The 24,385-nt window shown below is 47.5% G+C and overlaps 1 protein-coding gene and 2 pseudogenes across 1 annotated transcript; all 3 read right to left on the bottom strand.

The window, feature by feature from the left end:
* Window positions 1–2,418: 2,418 nt before the first annotated feature.
* LOC117189429 lies at window positions 2,419–4,078 on the bottom strand (annotated as a pseudogene).
* Window positions 4,079–4,546: 468 nt separating this feature from the next.
* Window positions 4,547–21,718, bottom strand: LOC117189428 (annotated as a pseudogene).
* On the bottom strand, window positions 11,022–12,922 carry LOC117189431 (putative inorganic phosphate cotransporter). Its single transcript, XM_033394551.1, has 2 exons — window positions 11,509–12,922; window positions 11,022–11,464 (listed from the first exon to the last, which is right to left on the bottom strand). The coding sequence occupies exons 1-2, from the start codon at window positions 12,082–12,084 to the stop codon at window positions 11,264–11,266; spliced, it is 777 nt and encodes a 258-aa protein (XP_033250442.1). The 5' UTR covers window positions 12,085–12,922; the 3' UTR covers window positions 11,022–11,263.
* Window positions 21,719–24,385: the final 2,667 nt, after the last annotated feature.

Here is a 24,385-nt window from a genome sequence, read left to right as displayed (position 1 = left end):
CTCTCTCTAACACACACGTAGCATAGGCGGCTTTGCTTAGAGTAAAACATTACCGCCTAGATCTCAGAGACTACAAAAGCTAGAGCAACCAAATTTGGTATCCACACTCCTAATATATCGGACCGAGACGAGTTTGTTTCAAAATTTCGCCACACCCCCTTTCGCCCCCGCAAAGGACGAAAATCTGGGGATATTCAAAAATCTGAGAGACCTAGAGAGAAATCTAGAGTAACCAAATTTGGTATCCGCACTCCTGTTAGATCTTACTATAAAACGTGTATCTCAAAATTTCGCCCCACCCGCTTCCGCCCACACAAAGGACGAAAATCTGTTGCATCCACAATATTGCACATCCGAGAAAACTAAAAACGCAGAATCATAGATAATGACCATATCTATCAGATTGCTGAATCTGGTTTAGATCAGATAATTTTTATAGCCAATAGGAACAAATCAATTTGCAGTGGCTACGCAGCGCCCGACGTCACGGTCAGACTGATTTTCTGTCTCTCTCGCACGCACTCTTTGTCGTGTCGTTTAATATTAGCGGCGTCTGCCGGAGGAGAGCCATACTGACTAAGTATCGGGTATAACCGTAGAGTTGCGGTGTCCGCAGCAACTCACTCCCCCTCGTTAGTTATAATACTAATATATCTATGATTCATAAATGTAACGTGTCACCTACGCACGTCTGTGTATATAAATCCTGCCAGGCTAGCTGTTATTCAGCGAAAGGAAGCACACGCTTTGGGTTTCCGGCCTCTGCTCGTCGGCTATTGGAGTGATGTTCTTGCCCCCTCCTGCTGGTGGCCTATACGCATTATACCGCGAATGAAGTAGCGTGTCACGACGAAAATGCTTAACCGGGAGACACTGTTTATCCCTGAATAGAATTGTGGATGTGTGCTGGAAAGGTATCTCAACTCCGCCTCTGGTGTTGTCGAGGTCGTGTCGCCCACCCTACCATGGCCATTCCAAACCGTTCGATTTAATGACGGAATGGCCCCTTTGTCCGGGGCGTCCTACATGGGGAATTTGCCAGCGAAAGCAAAGCGGTAGATTAGTACATTATAAAGTTTATTCACTTACTGGCTAAACCAATAACATTACCCGCAAATACCATAATATAATCACCCACATTAAAAGAATAGCTAAATGAAATATATGTATAAAATTCCTACAAATACTTGGCTATGTGTCATACAACTGATATACTAAACAAGTCCGAAATGGACAAACTAACTTGCTTGCTGACTCCGTAATGTTACGAAACCAATTCGAGTGGGCACTTCTCCCTCTCACTCACCGACCGGCCCTAATTCCCTTGTTTCAAGTTGTAATTTATTAATAACAGAATTTAAGTCCACTCATACCTTTTCTCCAGTTTATGGCTCCATCGGCGAAAGCGCTTTCCTCGATGAATACCTAAAGCTGCTGTAGTGGAAGAACACTTAAATGGGCACAAGGTTGGGGGAAATCATATTTGCAGATCGGCGAGAGTCTCGAGAAGCCACTACCGGAATCAAATCTAATTCTCTCCTAATTAACTCCGCACAGAAATCATAATTAATTACACATTTACAAACGCGAATACAATTACTCCGTCAATCCGTTGCTTCCTCTTTTTTTCTATTCTCTTTCTCCCGACTGTTATCTATGTTTCCTTCCCACCTCCTGGGCGAAAGGGAACAGCACAAATTCTTTCCCCTGCTTCTGCAGGTGAAAGGTACGCGAAAGCAAAGAAAAGGCCAAACGGCCAATCTCCGACGGTGCTAGATCGACACTTTCTCTCCGCCGATCTGCTCGCGACCAAGGGACGGGCCCTCCTTATCTGCCGCGTCGCGCTCGACTACTAAAGTGCCGACGCCAACGCCTCGGGAAGCTAGCCGCTTGGGGGGACCGAGCGCTCGCCAAATGTCTTCTCCCTCTGCTTCCACGCTCGCTTCTCCGATGGCTGAGCGCTTTCCAGACAATCCCAAAGGTTTAAACGCCACTTTGTTAGGCTTGCGGCTGCTGTTGTTTGCTGGCTGGCTTCCTTGGACGATCGAATCCGCACTGATTAACTCGATTTACTAAGCGCCAAGACTACAAATGGGACAACTCTTTATTCTCCTTTAGCCCTTCTATTCTCTTCCCGCAGCACTTACCCCAATCGGACTCAGCGCTATACGGCTTCTGACGACTGAATAGCCCACTCGCCTTCAACCAAGAATCTCGCAGTCAAATCTTGGATTTAGATATTTAGATTCCCTAGAGTTTTTCTCTTCACTAAATTCTTGGTTTTTCCTTTTCGTCGGACCGATACGCAACCGACTCACGAGGGAATAGCCGATAGGGACGCCAACGTTCTGGCGGCAAATCCTCTAACAGGTCCCTGGATGCATTTTCAACACAGATAGCCTGACGTTTTGACCTGTTACCGTCTTTTTGGTTTTCCCTTGACCTGTCGTTCGCCTGCCACTCTGAGCACTAGATGGCGCCACAACAAAACTCAGCATTTCCTGCTACAAGCGCTACAACAACAAGCCATCATTTTCCATGTACGGGAAAAAGAACTCTGGCTTATCCCAGCTGGATCGCTCACCGATGCCGCAATGAGACTCCTGGGCCATGTGTTCGGTTAGCAAGTCGATATCATCAAACTGGATGTCACAGCTAACAGAGCGACGCATGCACAGCTGGCGACGTATATAGTTGACCACCTTGACGCGCTGATAGAAGTTCAGTGCGCTGGTGGCGACATCGAAATCCAAGCTATGGGCATCTATCATGTGCTGTTTGAGGCCAGCGAAATGGTCGCCGAGATGCGGGCAGTAGAGACACTTGAGCGAATGTGGCTCGCCATCCCCGGCCCAGTCAAACCAGTCCGAATCATGCTCACCCTCCGAGTCTGGACGAGCAAAGTGCTTGTCAAAGTCCATGTTTTCCATGTCTGCGGATACTGACCCGGTGGGCTGTCGTCGTTTCTGGTGCTGCTGCTTTCGAGTTGCCGGCGCCGGGACCCGATTGTAGTTGATTAGGAAGTACTTGTCGTACTCGCGGCGATTGGGATTGATGCGCTTGTGCCCCTTCTTGCGCATATGTTCCTTCAGCGTTGTTCTATCCTTGAAAACCTTCTCGCAGTACAGGCAAATCAACTGGTTCAAATTTGCTTCCAGCTGGTCGAGCAGCTCATCCACATAGACCAACTTCTCGGGCTTTCCCACCAGCAGAAAGTGCTTGTCAAGCAAGTGATCCAGGTAGTCGGCCCTAAGGCCCTTGATTACGGTTCTGCAGAAAAGACACTCCTCGAAATGGTGTCGCTCCAGGGCGGTTTTCAGTCGTTCCTCCCGCAGTCGGTGGCGAAGCTCGTAGTCCTGCGGCAGTATATCACAGAGCAAATAATATTTCTCGTTTCTGGCATATGTTCCATATGTTCTGGCCCAGGAACATGGTCGTGCAGTATTGCTCGAACTCATGGCCTGAAAGACACCAAATTGTATAAAAGAATCACTCAAAAGGCTCTTTACGCGCGCACTATGAAACTCTTTTTCCCAGTACTGCAAATAATCCTCCAACAACGCGATATCCTCCACATCGGCGATGACCATCCGATGCTCCAGGTACAGGTGCGGCATGCAGTCGTCTTTTTCGGCCGGAAGTATATACACCTTGTCGCATTTCAAGCACTTTACGACCGTGTTTGCCGAGGGCTTCAGTACAGAGCTGAATTTATTTTCCAATTTGGGTGCAACGTCTTCTGGTACGGTGTCCATCGCGTGCTCCATTTTTTATTTGTCAACAACAAAACATCAACAAGTCACCCTCAGAAATATACCGAAATATTCCGTCTCAATATACCGATTAAAAAATGAACTTAGCCCACTTAAGCCCCTTGTTTTAAACGTGAGTTAAGCCGCCGAAAACAAAAAAAAAATTGCCGTGGAAAGTTCTTAAAAGCCACCGGTCGACAATGTGCTAATTCTCTGGCCATGATCTTCGTGATATATTTCAGTGACCGCCTGTCGGTATGTTTGCCTATCATACCTTTATTTTGAAAATACAAATTTAACAGAAATGTCTTTGCTTTAAAAAACAAAACAGTGGTTAACAGTGCCTTTCCGGCATTAATTCTAAAAATGATCGTAGAGGTGTGAAAATGTGTGTATCTATACATGAGATCTTAAAAACAACTAGCATTTCATGTAATTACCAACAGATGGCGCTGGCTGCACAGGTAAACGTCATGTACAAATATCACTTGTTTATTTTCGATTCGAATATTCTTTAAACACTTCGATGAAATGATTTATTTTAACTGATGATGGTACATGATATACGGTGATACATTTATAACTGTATAGAATCCTGAACTACGAAAGCAGATAAGACATCATTCTTATGGCAATTATACTTACTACATGCCTAAGGAATGTACATAGTTGCTCATGGACACCACTTCTATGGCCGCTATGGCTCTTCTCAAGAACATCCTTTTCCATATGGCTGTGACGCCATACTTATATATTTATAAGTATTCCCATCCACTCAATTGTTCCTCGGGGTCTTCAAAATTCTAATCCATTTCTTTAATTCAGTTGCCAAGTCCCCCTTTCCAAGAATGCCAGACAAGTCACACAGAAACGACAGTAAATTTTCCTCTTTATTTGTGTGGCTCCACCGGAGCAGGAGCATCGTTCCGGGGCTGCACTTCGGCCTTGCCGAAGATCACGAACAGCCCGTTGCCCAAAGATAGAAGCCAGCGGCAATGAAGAATACTATGCGCCAAAGATCGGGATCTTTCTGTAAGGAACAGCACAACATAAAACCGAATCAGTAACAGGAGGGAGCTGACAGGTGTAGCTAAGTATCTAACCTCATCGGTGACAATGACACCGACCACCAGCGGAGCGATTATGCTCATGATATTGGCCACGCAGTTGGTGATGCCCATCAGAATGCCGGCAATGTTCGGCGACAGATCCAGGTGGTTCATGTTGAAGCCCAGGTAAGTGGCGCCGCTCATTCCAACGGTGAAGCATAGCAGGACCACGGCCAGGGTGGACTGGTCGGCCCTCACATACCCCAGACCGATGATGGTGATCATGGGGATCCACAGACCAATCGTGTTGAACAGCTTGCGACTGGTCCCCGTGGAGATGCAGTTGTGGTTGTTCAATTGGGCCGACATCGTTGAGAAGACGAAAGACATGAAGAACATGCTGACGTAAGGAAGGGACGAGAGCAGGGCGTTTGACTTGATGTCCTTGCCAAGGACGCTCTTCATGTAGCTTGGAATCTGTGTCAGGAGTGTCCAGAAGCCCCAGTTGAAGACGCTGTGCGAAACAATTAGGACCAGAAACGGGGGCGAGCGGAAGATGCGGAGCCAGAGGTCTTCAGTTCCGTATGGCTTACTTGCCCGGACAGCGCGAGTTCAATCATCGACCCCTCCTCCTGCGTTATTCTTTTGTACTGCGACGGAGAGCTGGCGCCAAAAATGAAATACACGATCGCCCATATTAAGCCGAATCCACCCGAGACGTAGAAGATACTTGGCCACCCACCCGATGAGGCAGCCAGCTGTCCACTGATTGCCAGCATAATGATCGTGCCAAATGCATTGCCTGTATAGGCGCACGTGCCGATCGTGGCGCGCTCCTTGGGCAGCATCCATTTGGACAGGATCGTGTGGACGGATGAGAAGACCACGCCCTGGCACAGACCACACGAAGAGCGCAAACCGCTTGCCAGTCTCCAATTTTGGCGCAGAGGGGCGTGAGGATAGTCAGCAGCGAACAGACGGTGAGGCCAGAAAGGAACATTATTTTGCCATCGAATTTCTTGGCCAGCCGGCACCTGGGTGACCACATAACCCCAGAAGAAACTGCTCAGCAACAGAGCTCTCGTCTTCTTCGTCCAGTCGTATTCCTATTAAGAAGATGGGCTAGCCGCCTATGGTTCGCATGGAGTGAGGTTTACTTACCGGAAAGTCGGGATTCACGGAGGCCGAATCTGTCATGGCCACGACTGCCACAGATAGATTGACACGAAGGGCGTAGGTGACTGACAGTCCCCAGAAGATCAGAACCACCAGCCAATGACGCACTCCTAGTCCTGAAATACAAAGGAGTCAAGCACTAACATGTCTATGGAGACCTAAGTCTCGATCATGCTCTCGTTGAATACGGACGCGTTCCAACATCGCTGTGAAAGACTTTGCAAAAGCAATAAAAACGGACAAGCCCACTACAGTGGCAACAACAAACAACTTACTTGTGCGAAAACGTTTAAGCGCGCGGTACTCGTGAAACTAAGTGCCGCTCGTGAATCTAAGCGCGCGGTACCAGTGGGACTAAGCGCCGCTCGGGTTCCTTAGCGCGCGGTACTCGTGTTTGGCCCCGTCGCTCGCGGGCCCCCAAAGCGGGCGCGACCTACGGGCAGTGCACGCGCCTACAGACTAGACCTCAACTTCGTCTGGGTTAAACGCCCAAATCTACCTGACTTAAAAATGGAACTACGTTCATCTAAGTCCCTTACTAAAGTCTCTCGTAGCATTAACAAACCGTCAACTGCTGATCCAATGAGTTCTGCTACTGCCTCAGCTCTTAAAGCCCAGCTCACTTCAGAACTGACAATACTTAATTCTACGCAAAAGCAAGTTAACGACCAACGTGCTACGGATGGTCCCAATAACATTCCCCACTACCATGCCCCACAGCCAACTGACGACCCTCATGTTTCTTGGCAGGACAGAGGAGCTCTCCCTCCTCCAAAAAAGAAACTTCACTCAACTGAACGCAGTCTCCCAAGTAGTCGAAACCCTTCTTTCGCAAACTACTATGCGCCACTCGCGGACACTGACGACTCAACTGCCGACGGTACCGAAGATATGGACCTCAGCCCTCACAAGGAATGTAATGAATCCCCTATAACCAAACGCAACCCTCTGCCTCCTCCAATCATCATACCCGGGGTAAACGACATCGCAATGTTCTGGTCAATGCTGGATACGTTGGCAAGCCCCGAAAATTACCGTATAAAAACAAGCACTGGAGGACAAATTAGACTCCTATGCAACGACTCAACCACTTACCGCAAAATCGCCTCCGCGTTGATGGCTAAAGGCGTTCTCTGTCATAGCTACCAGTTGAAAGAAGAACGGTCATATAGAGTAGTAATCAAAAATCTTCACCACTCCACCCCAACTGATTATATTAAGCAAGATCTCATGGCCAAGGGGCATCTAGCCCGATTCATCCACAATCCTCTTAACAGAGCGACCAAGAAGCAGCTCAACTTATTTTTCGTGGACTTAGAGCCAAATGAAAATAATAAAGAGATTTTCAAAGTATCAGACCTCTGCAGACAAAAGATAACTGTTGAGCAGCCACAACGCAAACAGGAGATATCACAGTGTCACCGTTGTCAAGAATACGAACACACCAAAAGATATTGCAACAAAAAATTTGTTTGTGTTAAATGCGGGGGTCCGCATGCCACCAGAGAATGCTCAAAGCCACAAGACGTCGAGCCCAAGTGTGCCAACTGTCTTGGCTCCCACACTGCCAATTATAGAGGTTGTAGGGTCTACCAACAGCTTCTATTGAAATTTTACCCACAACCACCACAGGTAAATTGGGAAAACACTCATCAGGCGCAACCTAGGGGAAAGAATACTTCCGGGCGCACCCAGAAAAACTCTCGCTCGCTCTCGAGAAGCAGCAGACAGAGGGACATGCCACGCAACGATATGTCCATTTCCCAGCCAAAAAGTCAGGAAAAACACATATCCTATGCTGAAGTCGCTAGAGGAGCCCAGCACCGATCAAGGAGTATAGCAAGAGAACCAGGAAACCGGAACCCATCCCGTACTCGTACCCAACCAGAATCACCTCACAACACGCCTCTTGAGAACAAGCTAATGAATCTTGCAGATAAGCTAGACCAATTCATGCTAATGCAAAACAGGCTTATGAAAATGCAAGAGCAGATCCTCAACATTCTCTCAGCCACTAGCCTCTCAAAATGCCTTACCGTATAGGTATTTGGAATGCGTCGGGCATAGCCAACAAAAGCCTAGAACTCAAAAACTTCATTGCATCGAATCAAATCGACATAATGCTTCTCTCGGAAACGCACTTCTGCAGCAGAACAACATTCAAACTAATAGGATACGAACTCTACACTGCAAATCATCCCTCCGATAGTTTTAGAGGAGGATCTGCTATCCTCATCCGCAGCAGCCTCAAGCACTTCCCAATCAACCCCATTACAGATGGCCAAATTCAAGCCGCTAACATGGTGCTAAGCACCTCTCTAGGAGAAATAACTATCTCGGCTATCTACTGTCCTCCTGCTACCTTATGGACAAGTTCTCAGTTCCGCTCTTTATTATCTAGTTTTGGGCCAAAATACATTGCAGCTGGGGACTGGAATGCGAAGCACCAATGGTGGGGAAACCCTCGCTCCTGCCCTAGAGGTCGCGAAATCCACGACTATATAGTCTCAAGTGGAGCCAACATTCTTGCCACTGGCTCTGCAACCCACTACCCATACGACTCCAACAGATCGCCTAGTGCCTTGGATTTCGCTATCTACAAAGGCGTTCCCCATAGATTCCTGCACATACAAGCGAACTTCGACCTTCCCTCCGATCACCTACCGCTTCTCATAGAAATGCACTTATCCCCTGTCAACTACCCCACTAAACAGAAGCTCCTGCACAGTCGAGCAAACATTGAGATTTTTCAAACCCATTTGGAAGATCACATCCGACTTAACGAGAGATTCGAGTCTCCAGAAGACATTGACGCGGCTGTACGCTCGCTTAATAGCCTCATTCAGGAAGCAGCTCTCTCCGCAGAACCACCCACGTCCGAGGAGCGCTCGACCCGACCTGCTGCATCACCTGACCCTCACATCGAAAACCTTGTCCGTATCAAGAGAAGACTAAGGAATGCTTTCATAAGAACTCACGACCCAGACACTAAAGCTCAGATGCACAGAGCGGGCAGAAACTTAAAAAAGGCCCTCGCTGAGAAAAGCAGCAAACACTTCGACGAAATGCTAAAAAGAGCCGATACAACCGAAAGTAGCCAGGTCAATCTCTGGAAACTCACCCGTGGCATCAAGAGGCAGCCACTGTGCAGCTTTCCATTAAGAAACGACAACGGTACCTGGGTGAAGTCTGACTTGGAAAAAGCAGAAGCGTTCGCTAGAAATTTAGAGACCAGATTCACTCCAGCCGATGTAGCACCTCAAGATCACACGCGAGCACTCTCCTGGTACTTAGAAGCGCCCCTACAGATGTCGATACCAACCAAGCCAGTTTCACCTTCTGAAGTCCAAGCGGAAATAAAAGCTCTTGTGAACAACAAAGCTCCTGGGCACGATTTAATAGATGCCCGCATCGCAAAACTGCTTCCACGCAAGGGAGTTATGTTTCTAGTTGCACTCTACAACGCCATCCTCCGCATCGGCCACTTCCCCACCCAATGGAAGTGTGCAATGATTGTGATGATACTAAAGCCAGGTAAACCAACGTCAGCCCTAGAGTCATACAGACCAATAAGCCTACTGCCAGTTTTCTCCAAGATATTCGAAAGAATATTCTTGAGCAGAATGGTGGCTGAAAGCTGCGTCAAGGAAGCTATTCCACAGCACCAATTCGGTTTCAGAAGACAGCACGGGACTCCGGAACAAGTACACAGAGTGGCTCAACACATCCTCAACGCTTATGAAACTAAGCAATACTGCTCAGGGGTGTTTCTCGACGTGAAACAAGCTTTCGACAAAGTCTGGCACAAGGGACTTTTATATAAATTAAAGATGCTACTACCCGCCCCCCAGTATTCAGTCATAAAGTCATTTTTGGGAGAAAGAACGTTTATTGTCACAATCAAGGACGCTATTTCAGACATAAAAATTATCAGAGCTGGAGTTCCACAAGGCAGCGTCCTTGGGCCAATCCTGTACACATTGTTTACACGCGACATGCCGCTACCGCACGTCAACCCAAGCAACTTCCTGGTCGCCACTTACGCTGACGATACTGCTATTCTTTCGTCATCCACCTGCTACAGAGCCGTTGCTGAACAACTTCAAATCTACCTCGAATCCGTGGAAAAATGGGCAAAAAAATGGAACATCACAATTAACGAAACAAAGTCAGTTAACGTAAATTTTACTCTAAGAAGCAAGCACCCACCAGACCTAACCTTCAACGGAAATATAATTCCGCGCAAGAGCAGTCACTGCTACCTCGGTGTCCACTTCGATAAAAGCCTAACTTGGGGACCGCATATCAGAGCTACAGTCATCAAATGTCAAAACAAACTCAAAAAGTTGCACTGGCTCATGAACTCAAAAAGTAAGCTTCCCCTACGCAATAAAGTCATATTGTACAAGGCAATTATAATCCCTATATGGACATATGCCATTCAAGTCTGGGGATGTGCAGCGAAGACGCATCTGAATAAAATCAGAGTCATGCAAGCGAAGGCTCTAAGGGCGATGACAGGTGCCCCGTGGTTTGTTCGGACCACAATGCTGGAAAGAGATCTCCTCATCCCAAAAATTGGAGATCAAATAAACCATCATAGCAGTCGATACAACGATAGGCTCATTAACCATCCAAATGAAACAGCTAGAGGATTACTGCACCCCCAAATCCCACGCAGACTCAAACGTCTCCACCCATTGAACATAAAAAATAGAAAAATTTGCTGAATAACACATCATTAAAATGTATATATAAACCTAATCATTAAACTCTTATAATATGTAGTAAGCCAATGTAAATATCACTAATATTAGATCATAGTTTAAGTAAAGCTGATTTCTAATAAAATAAAATTAAAAAAAAAAAAAAAAAAAAAAAAAAAAAAAAAAAATGGAGACCTAATAAGTATTTTAACCTGGCATCTCAGAGCAATAGATATGAACGTATTCTGATCAATAATGCATGTATGTCAAGGCCCATTGGATGAGGTTGTGGCGGTCTCGTTCCCCCTACCGCTTTTGAGAATCAAACACTCTTGTGGTTTTCTTTTCACATGCTGTAGCTGTAGTCAGATACAGCACACATATAGTACAATATAATTATTATTTTCGCCTCACTTTGTGAGTGCCCTTACATAATTAGTCACTATAACTAAACCTAAGACGAGGGGAACTCGAATACAGAGTACAGTAACGAATAGTTTACAAATATACAAAAATATACACGGAGCGCGAATTAGTTCGAACAATGCGAAAATGCATTGCATAGCGCTCCATTGCTCCATTAGGATTGACAGTTGGCCGACCACTGGATCGGATCGGATCTGATCGGTGGAAATTTTGGTGGAAAACTGCGCCTGGGCTTCGCCGGGGGATCGTTCCAGGGTTGCACTTCGGCCTTACCGAAGATCACGAACAGCCCGTTGCCCACCAGGTAGAAGCCAGCGGCAATGAAGAATACTATGCGCCACAGATCGGGATCTTTCTGTAAAGAACAACACAACTGACAGGTTTAGCCGAGTATCTTACCTCATCAGTGACAATGACACCAACCACTAGCGGGGCGATTATGCTCATGATATTGCCCACGCAGTTGGTGATGCCCATCAGGATGCCGGCAAAGTTCGGCGACAGATCTATGTGGTTCATGTTGAAGCCCAGGTAAGTGGCGCCGTTCGTGCCTACGGTGAAGCAGAGCAGGACAACAGCCAAGGTGCCCTGGTCCGCACACGTATAGCCGCGTGCGATAAGCGTGACCATGGGGATCCAGGTGCCAATCGTGTTGAACAGCTTGCGACTGGTGGCTGTGGAGATGCAGTTGCGGTTGTTCAACTGGGCGGATATAGCGGAGAAGACGAACGACATGCAGAACATGCAGAAGTAGGGAAGGGACGAGAGCAGGGCGTTCGACTTGATGTCCTTGCCCAGGATGTTCTTCATGTAGCTGGGAATCTCAGTCAGCAGGGTCCAGAAGCCCCAGTTGTGAGTGGAGTGTGCCACGATCAGCACTAAGAATGAAGGCGATGTGAATATGCTCAGCCAGGGTGTACGGGGCTGCGGCTGCTCCTTTGCCTGATCCTGTACAGTGGCCACGTGCCACTCCATATCACACCTGTCATTAGATGGGGGTCGCACAGGGACTGCTTTCGAGTGGATGTGGAATCCAAAACTGATGTCACAACAACCTTAGACAAGAGCCGTGCGTCAGATTGCTTATCAGAGGAACTTTGGGCGACTTTCGATCAAGCAGCAACAAAAAAAAAGCAGACGGAGCCGGTTTGCTTGGATCCTCCCTTATATGGGGTGGCTGGCACTGGGAGCGTGGAGTGGAGTGGTAAGGAGGGGGATAACCTTCCTTTCTAGCTGATTTGTGACCATACTTGCGGTGCTGCCTGGAGCCGGATGTGAGCCTTGTCTCGGTTGGTGGCGCCATGGCGCCTACCTTGCCAATTTGAATATTTTGTGAAAATTATTTAAATACTGCATATACATATGACAGTTACATAATCCAGAGTTAGTTGTTTATTTCGAGCGCACTTGAGTAATTTATGCTCTGACGGAAGATTTTCCCGGATTTTGTCAAGTGTTAATGAATTTGAATGCAATTACACGCAGCTCTAAAAAAGATTTTGCAAGTCGCAAATCAGTTCGGTTATAAGAATCGCTATACGGATATACGCATATTTAATTAGTAGTTCGCCTGTCCCTTTCGACGTCCAAAAGGTTTCAGTTCACATTTTGCTTCTGTTCAATTTTAGCTGTTCAGCTCAATTTCCTCCTGTGGAAAGCGGTTTGGTTTTGTCAAAGCAGGAACATAATAGGAAATATGCGAGATTTATGTTTTCGCCTTATACGCCTTACAGCCTGCTATCGAGCCGACTTTAATTGTTCAAAGAACGTATCTCCTATCTAAATCTCTAGTCGACGCTGCTGTTGTTATACCCGATACTCAAAATGAGTATTGGGGTATATTAGATTTGTGGTAAAAGTGGATGTGTGTAACGTCCAGAAGGAATCGTTTCCGACCCCAAAAAGTATATATATTCTTGATCAGCATCAATAGCCGAGTCGATAGAGCCCTGTCTGTCTGTCCGTCTGTCCCTCCGTCCGTCCGTCCGTCTGTCCGTCCACTTCAGCGCCTAGTGCTCAAAGACTATAAGAGCTAGGTTAGGTTAGGTTAACCCGGACGGCCCTCAGCGTGGCCACGCATAGGCCAATATGGCCCTTAGTTATCCGGATGGGGGTGTGTATGAACCGTCGCGGGAGTGTTAATGTGGTTTTAAAAAGTCCCCGAGAATCGAGGTGTTTTTAGCATAGGCCAGCAGTCCCTGTGGCGTCCTTTTGGAGGCATCTTCCAGTGATGCCAACACTGGGGCGCCCAGGTATCTCCTCCTTGCCCTTGAGAGAGCCGGACAGTTGCAGATGAGATGTTAGCCCCAGGTTCCTCACATTTCCTACTACTGTCTCTGTTGGTGATGCCTAGCTTTGCTGCATGTGCAGCAGCCAGACAGTGACCTGTTAGTATCCCCACTAGCAATCTACAGTCCTTTCGTGGTAGGTGCAGTAGGTAGTGGCTAAGTTTCTCGTTGCGCTCCTTGCACATTATCTTCGAGGTTCTCAAGGTGGTGGTACTCCTCCACCTGCTATCAGTCTGTGCTCTAGCCTGCTTCTCTAGATCGCCTTGCAGCGTTCTGAGGGAGACAGGCACGTTCTCGGTTCTCCTATTCTCCAGCCCGACGCCTTCCTTAGCTAGTACGTCCACCGCTTCGTTTCCTTCGATGCCCTGGTGGCTGGGAACCCAATAGATCCGCACTGTCTTTGTCGTGCTTAGGATGTCTAATGCCTCCCTGCTCGCCAAGACACTTCTGGAACTGACCGCGGACGACTGCATGGATCTTATCGCCGCTTGGCTGTCGACGAATAGGTTGACCGTATCGTGTGCTCGTTCTGTTAGGAGAGCGACCTCCGCTGCCTTCCCGAGGGCCAAAACTCCCGCCTGGAATATGCTGCATTGGTCCGGTAGCTTATACGACAGCCTTATCTCAGGGTCTGTACAGTATAGGCCCGCTCCTACTCCTCCTTCCATCTTGGAGCCGTCTGTGTATATGTTGAGGTGCTCAGTTTGGTCCCTTCCAATTTTCCAGTCTTCAGGTCCCAAAGATGTGGTTGTTTTGACGTCAAGGCAAGTTTGGGGGGTCATGTAATCAGTTGATCTGGTCATGTCCCTGCCAATTGAACTGTGCCCGTATCCTTGTATGGATAGGTTTCCTGATGCTATAAGGCGTTGTGCTGCCTTTCCCGCAATCAGGCGAGCGTGAATGTCCAGGGGGTCGATTCCGAGTATAGTTTCGAGTGCTTTTGTTGGGGTTGACCTCAGCGCCCCTGTAATACAGAGCAGAGCCTGTCGCTGAGTCTTTTCCATAAGCTTATGGTATGTCTTCTTTTCAATAGCCTGCCACCACACTAAGGCTCCATACAGCAGAGTTGGTCGCACCACCGAGATGTAGATCCAGTGCATTAGAGCAGGTGCCAGGCCCCATGTGCTGCTGAGCATCTTCTTGGATGCATAAAGCGCAATGGTAGCCTTCTTCACTCTTTCCACTACATTGGGCCTCCATGCCAGCTTGCTGTCCAATACTGTGCCTAGGTATTTCACCTGTGATTTTGGAGTCAGCCTAGTTTGGTCAATTTTCGGGGGGTCCATATCGGTACCTTGTACCTCTTGGTAAAGAGGATGAGGTCCGTCTTGTCCGCGTTGATACTGAGTCCTACCTCTTCCGCCCACTCACGTATCTCCCTGAGTGTACGTTCCATTATGGAGCTGAGGGTCGATGGACATACACCCGTAATAAGTATGCTTATGTCATCTGCATAGGCTGTTATTTTTGGGGCCTTCCTTTCAAATCTCTTAATGAGGTCGTCGACCACCAAATTCCACAGTAGTGGCGATAGGACTCCACCTTGAGGTGTGCCTCTGTGTGCCCCCTTTACCATGGAAGCGGTTCCCCACTCCGATTGCACCCGTCTACAACTTAGGAGGTTTTTGATCCAGACGTTGATTGCAGGGTGTATGTTATTCGCTTCTAGGCGACTTGTTATTGCGGTTGTTGCCACGTTGTTGAATGCTCCTGAGATGTCCACAAATGCTCCCAAAGCATACTTTTTGTTGTGAAGGGCGCTCTCGATGGTGGCTACTAGCGAGTGTAGTGCCGTCTCCACTGATTTCCCCTTGGTGTAGGCGTGTTGGTTTATTGACATCAGTCCCCCTCATTCCTGATGTGTAAGTCCAACAGCTTTTCTAGTGTTTTTAGTAGAAAGGAGGTAAGGCTTATCGGTCTGTAATCCTTGGGACTCACGTGGCTGCACTTTCCTGCCTTAGGGAGGAAGACAACCCTCGAGGTTCTCCATTGGATGGGGATATAGCCTGTACTTAGGCATGCTGAGTATATTGAGAAGAGCCATGGGGTAATAACCTCTTTGGTCAACTGCATCATGGCTGGGAATATCCCGTCCAGTCCTGGTGCTTTTATGGCCGCGAAGGAGTCTATGGCCCAGTGGATTCTCTTAGTGGTTAACAGACCTATTGGGGGGTGCTGTTCCTCAGTTGCTAGGTCCTGATGCTCCTTGGCGTCAGTGACCTCGGTGCATCCAGGGAAGTGCGCCTCCATTAGTGCTGTTAGGGCTTCTTTACTGCCCTCTGTCCACTGTCCGTTGTCTAGTTTTAGTTGGCTCTGTACTGTGGGCTGCTTTGAGAGCAGCTTCCGGAGCCTAGCGGTTTCGGGCACTTTCTCAATGTTGGAGCAGAAGTTTCTCCACCTATTCTTTTGTGCCTTACGTATTTCCTTCTTGTAGCTCCTAAGTAGGATTTTATATTCCTCATTGACAATCTCTTCGTTCGCTTGTTTGGCGATCTTGAAGAATTCCTTGAGGTTGTTCCTTTGGAGAGAGAGATCTCGGTTCCACCAGAGTGGCTTGGACCTCCTCTTCGCTCTCGAGGGTTTGCACGATGCATGGTAGGCGTTCAGTAACTCGTTGGATAGGGTCTTTAGGGACTTCTCTATATCCTCCGCGGATTTCACTGAGCCCGGATTCGCGAGCTTCGAAGTAACAGTCTTTTTAAACTTTACCCAGTTTGTGTTTCGGGGGTTTCTATAGACTGTTATCTTCGAAGAGTGTTTGAATTCGCACTTGAACTGAATGTACTTATGGTCTGAGAAGGATGGTCTTTCGAGGACTCTCCAGTCAGATACCAAGGTACTCTTTCCCGTGACAAGAGTTAGGTCTAGCACGTTTGACGAGGTGGGACCCACGAAGGTGTGTTCCTCCCCCACGTTTGCTACATCTAAGTTAGTGGATAAGATAAAGTCTAGGAGTGACTCACCTCTATCGTTGGTGTCAGGGCTTCCCCACACATTGTGATGGGCGTTGGCGTCTGCACCGATGAGGAGTTGGAGATTTTTGGAGTCTGTCACCAGACTCCTAAGTTCTTCCGGCGGGGCGGGCCTGTCGTGTGCCATGTAGCAGGAAGCTGCCATTAGGCGCTTTCCTCGCTCTCCAGCATCACCACCGTCAGGTCATCCGTGCTGTAATGAGACATAAGATGAGCATAGATTCCCTTCCGTACGAGTACGGCGGTTCTGTTTCTGCTTACCGATGTTGAGTAGAGAAGGCTGAAATTTGAGGACTTTAGTCCGGCCACAGAGTTGCCTGACGCAATCCACGGCTCCTGGACTAAAGCTATGTCGGCGGGCCCTTGCTCCATGGCAATGAGGAGCTCCGCCGACGCTACCTTGCTTTTATGGAGATTGAGTTGCAGCACCCTTAGTGTCATGGGTGGCTAACTCAACCTCGCACGACGGGTTGACTATGATTGTCAGGTCACCGTCACCGTCTTCCTCTTCCTCCGAGTCGTCCAGCGCAAGACCCTGGGCGGCCTCCACTATGGTCTCCAGACCTAGGTCCTTCTCGACCTCGCCTGCCTGGAGGGTGTGCGCATCTTTATCCTCGGGGTGGCGCTTTTTCAGCCGTAGGTATACGCTACCTACGCCCCACGCCATCTTCCCGAACTTGGGATACAGGATGTCCTCCGCCAACTTGCTGATCTGGAGGATCACGTGCTGGCCCCCCTCGTTGGGTAGTGGGCTACCGGCATGCAGAACCTTCCAATCAGCAGTTGGCACGTCCGGATTTTGCCTCTGCAGCAGCTTCAGTGCTCGCTCCCCTGGACAGCAATGGGGAAGAGCACCTTCGCCTTTGGTATGGACGGGATCAGCTCCCTGTCTACCACCTCCAGCTTGGCCCCCTCCCACAGAGCTTCCAGTAGGGGCCCCTTCTGCACCAGCCACTGCCGCGTTGGGTCGTCATTGCACTTGAGGATTTTGACCCCGTTCAGCCATCCCGCTCCATCGAACGTGGGCATGGGAGCGCTAGGGTCCTCCTCCATTCGCGAGAACAGTGCCTCGACGAGCTGCGCGTGGACTAACTTCCACTGCGCCGCCGTCATCTTCCCGTTCTCATCGCTGCGATCGATCAAGGCCACAATGAGATGTCTCTTGGACACCTCGCTCATGGCCTTCTGCCTCGGCTTCCTCGTCTTCGGCTGGGGGGTGGCCACCTTGGGCCCGCGTTGCCGCTTGCTCGCCGGAGTTTCTTTGGCAGCACTCTCGATCGAGCGTTGCCTCTTGGTGGCCAACATCTCCTCCACCTTGTTGGCGAATCCACCGTTTGTTGCCTTCATCTGCGGCAGCTGCGCGTAGTATTCGCGGCCCTCCTGTACCCGTTGCTCAGCCCAGGCTAGCTTGGACTTCTCCTCTTGGGAGATATCCGCCTTGCCCTGGAGCCGGCTCAGTAACTTGAGGGCCGCCTTATACTGAGCTTTTGCCTTCATCCCTTCCCTGGAACGCTTCGGCCCTTCCCTACGCATGGAGCTGGTACCTGGTTCCGGCGAGCGGAGTGGGCTTTCCTCTTCGGTCTTGCTAAGGGATAGCACGCTCTCCAGGTCCAAGTCTGCATCGACAACGGCACCCGCGCGGCTCACCCTGCAACGCGTCGTTTTTGTGGCAGTAATATTACAACTGACATGACCTGCTCCCGCCATGCCCTAGGTGTGACCGCTGGCGACACGCAGAGAGGATTGCTCCTCCCCGTGCCCGCCGGTGGTAGCAGTCACGCTTTCCACCGACGTTTGGGTTGACATCCCAACCCGTGTTTGCTCCTTATCTACCTCCATATTTGGCCCGAAGGTCCATACTGGTTAATGTTTTTCGGGGGACCACCCCCTAGCGTTTTATGCCTGGCCGCCAGGCACCTCTAGCCATGGCCTTGGTTCAGTTCCCCCGACTTTAGATCGGGAAGACGATGGACCATAGCCTTAGCTAGACACTGCATTACCCCGGGCAAGGCAAGCGACAGTGCATTATCCTCGCCCGGGATAATGCAGTGTCCATTGCCCAGCCGGCACCCTCGTGGAGGGTTCAGCTAGAGGGTTTTGCCAGCCCTATAAAAGCTAGAGCAACGATGTTTTGGATCCAGACTTCTGTGATATGTCACTGCTACAAAAATATTTAAAAACTTCGCCCCGCCCACTTCCTCCCCCACAAAGGACGAAAATCTGTGGCATCCACATTTTCAAAGATACGATAAAACCAAAAATGCAGAATCGTAGAGGATGACTATATGTTCTAGAGTGTAAAATCTCAACCAGATCGTATAATTATTATAGCCAGAATCAAGAAAACAATTTCATTCTTTCTCGCTCTGTCTCTCTCTAACACACAGGTTTCATGTTTGGTTTTGCCAATTGCAAAATATGACGATGAGGAATAGGTCTGCCGGAGGAGAGCCATACTGACTAAGTATCGTGTATAAATGTAGAGTTGCGGTCGCCGCAGCAACTCACAACGTTCCCCCTCGTTATACCCGATACTCAAAATGAGTATTGGGGTATATTAGATTTGTGGTAAAAGTGGATGTGTGTAACGTCCAGAAGGAATCGTTTCCGCCGCCATTAAGTATACATATTCTTGATCAGCATCAATAGCCGAGTCGATTGAGCCCTGTCTGTCTGTCCGTCTGTCGTCTGTCCGTCCGTCCGTCCGTCCGTCCGTCCGTCCGTCCGTCCGTCCGTCTGTCCGTCCCCTTCAGTGCCTAGTGCTCAAAGACTATAAGAGCTAGAGCAACGTTGTTTTGGATCCAGACTTCTGTGATATGTCACTGCTACAAAAATATTTCAAAACTTCGCCCCGCTCACTCCGCCCCCACAAAAAACGAAAATCTGTGGCATCCACATTTTTAACGATACGATAAAACCAAAAACGCAGAATCGTAGAGAATCTAGAGTGTAAAATCTCAACCAGATCGTATAATTATTATAGCCAGAATCAAGAAAACAATTTCATTCTTTCTCGCTCTGTCTCTCTCTAACACACAGGTTTCATGTTTGGTTTTGCCAATTGCAAAATATGAGTTCAAGGATCTCAGAACCTATAGGAGCCAGAGCAACCAAATTTGGTATCCACACTCCTGTGATATCGGACCTTGACCGTTTCGTGTCCAAATTTCGCCGCACCCCCTTCCGCCCCCGCAAAGGAAGAAAATCTGAGGCATCCACAAATCTCAGAGACTATTAAGGCTAGAGTAACCAAATTTGGTATCCGCACTTCTGTTAGATCTCACTATAAAACGTATATCTCAGAATTTCGCCCCACCCCCTTCCGCCCCCACAAAGGACGAAAATCTGTTGCATCCACAATATTGCACATTCGAGAAAACTAAAAACGCAGAATCATAGATAATGACCATATCTATCAGATTGCTGAATCTGGATCAGATCGGATTATTTTTGTAGCCAAAAGCAAGAAATCAATTTGCAGTGGCTACGCAGCGCCCGACGGCACGCTCAGACTGATTTTCTGTCTCTCTCGCACGCACTTTTTGTCGTGTCGTTCAATATTAGCGGCGTCTGCCGGAGGAGAGCCATACTGACTAAGTATCGTGTATAAATGTAGAGTTGCGGTCTCCGCAGCAACTCACAACGTTCCCCCTCGTTATACCCGATACTCAAAATGAGTATTGAGGTATATTAGATTTGTGGTAAAAGTGGATGTGTGTAACGTCCAGAAGGAATCGTTTCCGCCGCCATTAAGTATACATATTCTTGATCAGCATCAATAGCCGAGTCGATTGAGCCCTGTCTGTCTGTCCGTCTGTCCGTCTGTCCGTCCGTCCGTCCGTCCGTCCGTCCGTCTGTCCGTCCCCTTCAGTGCCTAGTGCTCAAAGACTATAAGAGCTAAAGCAACGATGTTTTGGATCCAGACTTCTGTGATATGTCACTGCTACAAAAATATTTCAAAACTTCGCCCCGCCCACTTCCGCCCCAGAAAGGACGAAAATCTGTGGCATCCACATTTTTAACGATACGATAAAACCAAAAACGCAGAATCGTAGAGGATGACTATATGTTCTAGAGTATAAAATCTCAACCAGATCGTATAATTATTATAGCCAGAATCAAGAAAACAATTTCATTATTTCTCGCTCTGTCTCTCTCTAACACACAGGTTTCATGGTCGGTTTTGCCAATTGCAAAATATGAGTTCAAGGATCTCAGAACCTATAAGAGCCAGAGCAACCAAATTTGGTATCCACACTCCTGTGATATCGGACCTTGACCGTTTTGTGTCAAAATTTCGCCACACCCCCTTCCGCCCCCGCAAAGGACGAAAATCTGGGGCATCCACAAATCTCAGAGACTATTAAGGCTAGAGTAACCAAATTTAGTATCCGCACTTCTGTTAGATTTCACTATAAAACGTATATCTCAGAATTTCGCCCCACCCCCTTCCGCCTCCACAAAGAACGAAAATCTGTTGCATCCATAATATTGCACATTCGAGAAAACTAAAAACGCAGAATCATAGATAACCACCATATCTATCAGATTGCTGAATCTGGATCAGATCAGATAATTTTTATAGCCAAAAGGAACAAATCAATTTGCACTGGCTACGCAGCCCCCGACGTCACGCTCAGACTGATTTTCTGTCTCTCTCGCACGCACTCTTTGTCGTGTCGTTTAATATTAGCAGCGTCTGCCGGAGGAGAGCCATACTGACTTAGTATCGGGTATAAATGTAGAGTTGCGGTGTCCGCAGTAACTCACAACGTTCCCCCTCGTTTTGTATGGAATGCATTCCATATTCCATTGTGGTTCCACTTACCTTTGGCCTCGGCCTCATCATCCTTCTTGGGGTTCTTCAGGTCCATGGAGTCGTTGCTCCCACCACAGCACATCAGCTTCATGTTTAATGTCCTATTTAATTCCTACTAGATACTAATATAAGGAGTAAATTCGTGGAGCTTCGTTGAGAATTGTTGGTGGTTGTTTGAGGTTGTGGGTGTTATTTTAGCACTTCTATGGTTCGTCGCTCTTAATGTGGTGTGGCGTGGTGGTTGTTTGAGGTTGTGGGTGTTATTTTAGCACTTCTATGGTTCGTCGCTCTTAATGTGGCGTGGCAATTCAGTCTCTCCGCCCGCTCACTGCTGGCCAGCAATTCGATCTGATTCGGTTTCGATCGAGGAAAATGTGAGCATATTAACTACTGTTCCAGGTGCCACAACAAAGCAATTGCTGCTGTTTCTATTTCTGTTTCAGTTCGATTTCGGTTACGATTCTCTGCCGCTCGACGGATGCTACCGTTTAGTACCGCGCTCTCGCCACAATTTCAGACCGACTGAACGCTGAATCGGCGCTGGGACTCCATTTATACGGTGTGGCTGGGGGTTGTGCTGTAGCGCCGGCGCAAGCCGCAAGCCCCGAGCCGCTGGCTGGCCAGCGATCGAGACACTCAAACACGCTCGGGCGGCGGACGTCACTAGAGCAGAGCTCTCGACTCTGCCGAGAAAACCCAGGGAGGCCACTTACGCGCCACGTGGACAGCCCGTGAGGTGTCTAGGTGACAGTAGGTACATATGTACATACCTATGTATGTACTTATATCCGTCGCGAATCGAATCTTATCAGAATCATCTATAGATTACACTTAGTACAAGAGACCAGGGCATGAATACATGTATATAAGACCATCCGTTCAAGTGTTTGAACCTCGCACTCGCACCCAATCGAAGGAGTCCCGTATGATGCTCTAGACATAGTGATATGTATATTTCTATGTATCAGCGCCTTAGGGGCCCAGAAGTGATATGAAATCGTGCTACCCCAAAAGACACCGAAGCCACCGAAATGGGACAATAGAAAATTTATGGCTACGATGTTTTTATACCCGATACTCAAAATGAGTATTGGGGTATATTAGATTTGTGGTAAAAGTGGATGTGTGTAACGTCCAGAAGGAATCGTTTCCGACCCCATAAAGTATATATATTCTTAATCAGCATCAATAGCCGAGTCGATTGAGCCCTGTCTGTCTGTCCGTCTGTCCGTCCGTCCGTCCGTCCGTCCGTCCGTCCGTCCCCTTCAGCGCCTAGTGCTCAACGACTATAAGAGCTAGAGCAACGTTGTTTTGGATCCAGACTTCTGTGATATGTCACTGCTACAAAAATATTTCAAAACTTCGCCCCGCCCACTTCCGCCCCCACAAAAAACGAAAATCTGTGGCATCCACATTTTTAAAGATACGATAAAACCAAAAATGCAGAATCGTAGAGGATGACTATATGTTCTAGAGTGTAAAATGTCAACCAGATCGTATAATTATTATAGCCAGAATCAAGAAAACAATTTCATTTTTTCTCGCTCTGTCTCTCTCTAACACACAGGTTTCATGTTTGGTTTTGCCAATTGCAAAATATGAGTTCAAGGATCTCAGAACCTATAAGAGCCAGAGCAACCAAATTTGGTATCCACACTCCTGTGATATCGGACCTGGACCGTTTCGTGTCCAAATTTCGCCACACCCCCTTCCGCCCCCGCAAAGGACGAAAATCTGGGGCATCCACAAATCTCAGAGACTATTAAGGCTAGAGTAACCAAATTTGGTATCCGCACTTCTGTTAGATCTCACTATAAAACGTATATCTCAGAATTTCGCCCCACCCCCTTCCGCCCACACAAAGAACGAAAATCTGTTGCATCCACAATATTGCAGATTCGAGAAAACTAAAAACGCAGAATCATAGATAATGACCATATCTATCAGACTGCTGAATCTGGATCAGATCGGATCATTTTTGTAGCCAAAAGGAACAAATCAACTTGCACTGGCTACGCAGCGCCCGACGTCACGCTCAGACTGATTTTCTCTCTCTCTCGCACGCACTCTTTGTCGTGTCGTTTAATATTAGCGGCGTCTGCCGGAGGAGAGCCATACTGACTAAGTATCGGGTATAACTGTAGAGTTGCGGTGTCCGCAGCAACTCACAACGTTCCCCCTCGTTTGTTTATTTTAACTAAAACAATGATGTATCTAAATATACAATATAAGAAAAAATATATATATACTTAAATAAATTTGCATAAATATATATATTTCTTTCTATAAATAGAGGATATGCCTTAAGAATGTTCATATATGTAACTACATATATATACGTAAATACATACAAATGTACTTAAAGTCGCCGCTCAAATTGGCTCCCGATTGAAGATCGGTACCCAGGGAACACCACGAGGAGGCCATTATATATTAAATGGGGTCAAAAATTAATCTGACCTTCGAGTCGACTTGATATGACTTAATTTCAAGTCTTTTAAGTAATTAAGTCACATCCATGTTCCCCGCCTAAAATTAAATCTGTTAGAAATATGTACAGTGGCGCCGAAAAAAATAGCACCAGTAGGGACGTCCGTCTTTATTCCTTCAAAACAAGACCACTGTCCAATATTTGCTGGACTTTACTGCAATATAATGTAGCTTTATATGTCTCCTCTCTGAGAGAAGTGTGCTTACTCTCTCAATTCTAACGGTTCTTATAACTTTAGGCAATTTTGCAAAAGAGGAGCGAAATGGAGCACCAACAAAAATAGCACCAGTAACTGTTTTATGTAAAAGCTTCTACTTTTCGGAGCTTCTTGATATTTTAAGTTCTTGACTGAATTAAAAATCGGTGGCTTTAGGTGATTGTGACAAGAAAGTTACAATATTTAATTTGTTATGGGTCTTGGAAAGCACTAAAGTGAAGAAAAAAGCCAAAGGATCAAAACTTTTATTTCAGAAGGCAGGACCTATGCCAAGGTGGGGCAAATTGTCGGTTGTTCAAAAGAAATGATTAGCAATGCTTTGAAATATGTTTCCAACAAGAAACACGTGGAAGAAAGGCCGCGATATTCCCATTTCTGGTAAAACTACTGGTTCGTGAGAGCAAGGAGGACCCATTTAAGTCGGCCACAGAGCTAAAGCAAGGATCTTAAAAAATCGTCAAGTACCAGGAAAGTTAGATCTTGTTTACA

The sequence above is a fragment of the Drosophila miranda genome, assembly GCF_003369915.1.
Source record: "Drosophila miranda strain MSH22 chromosome Y unlocalized genomic scaffold, D.miranda_PacBio2.1 Contig_Y1_pilon, whole genome shotgun sequence".
NCBI classification, from domain to species: domain Eukaryota; kingdom Metazoa; phylum Arthropoda; class Insecta; order Diptera; family Drosophilidae; genus Drosophila; species Drosophila miranda.
The sequence above is the reverse complement of the archived record's forward strand: the minus strand, read 5'-3'. Positions and strand labels throughout refer to the sequence as shown.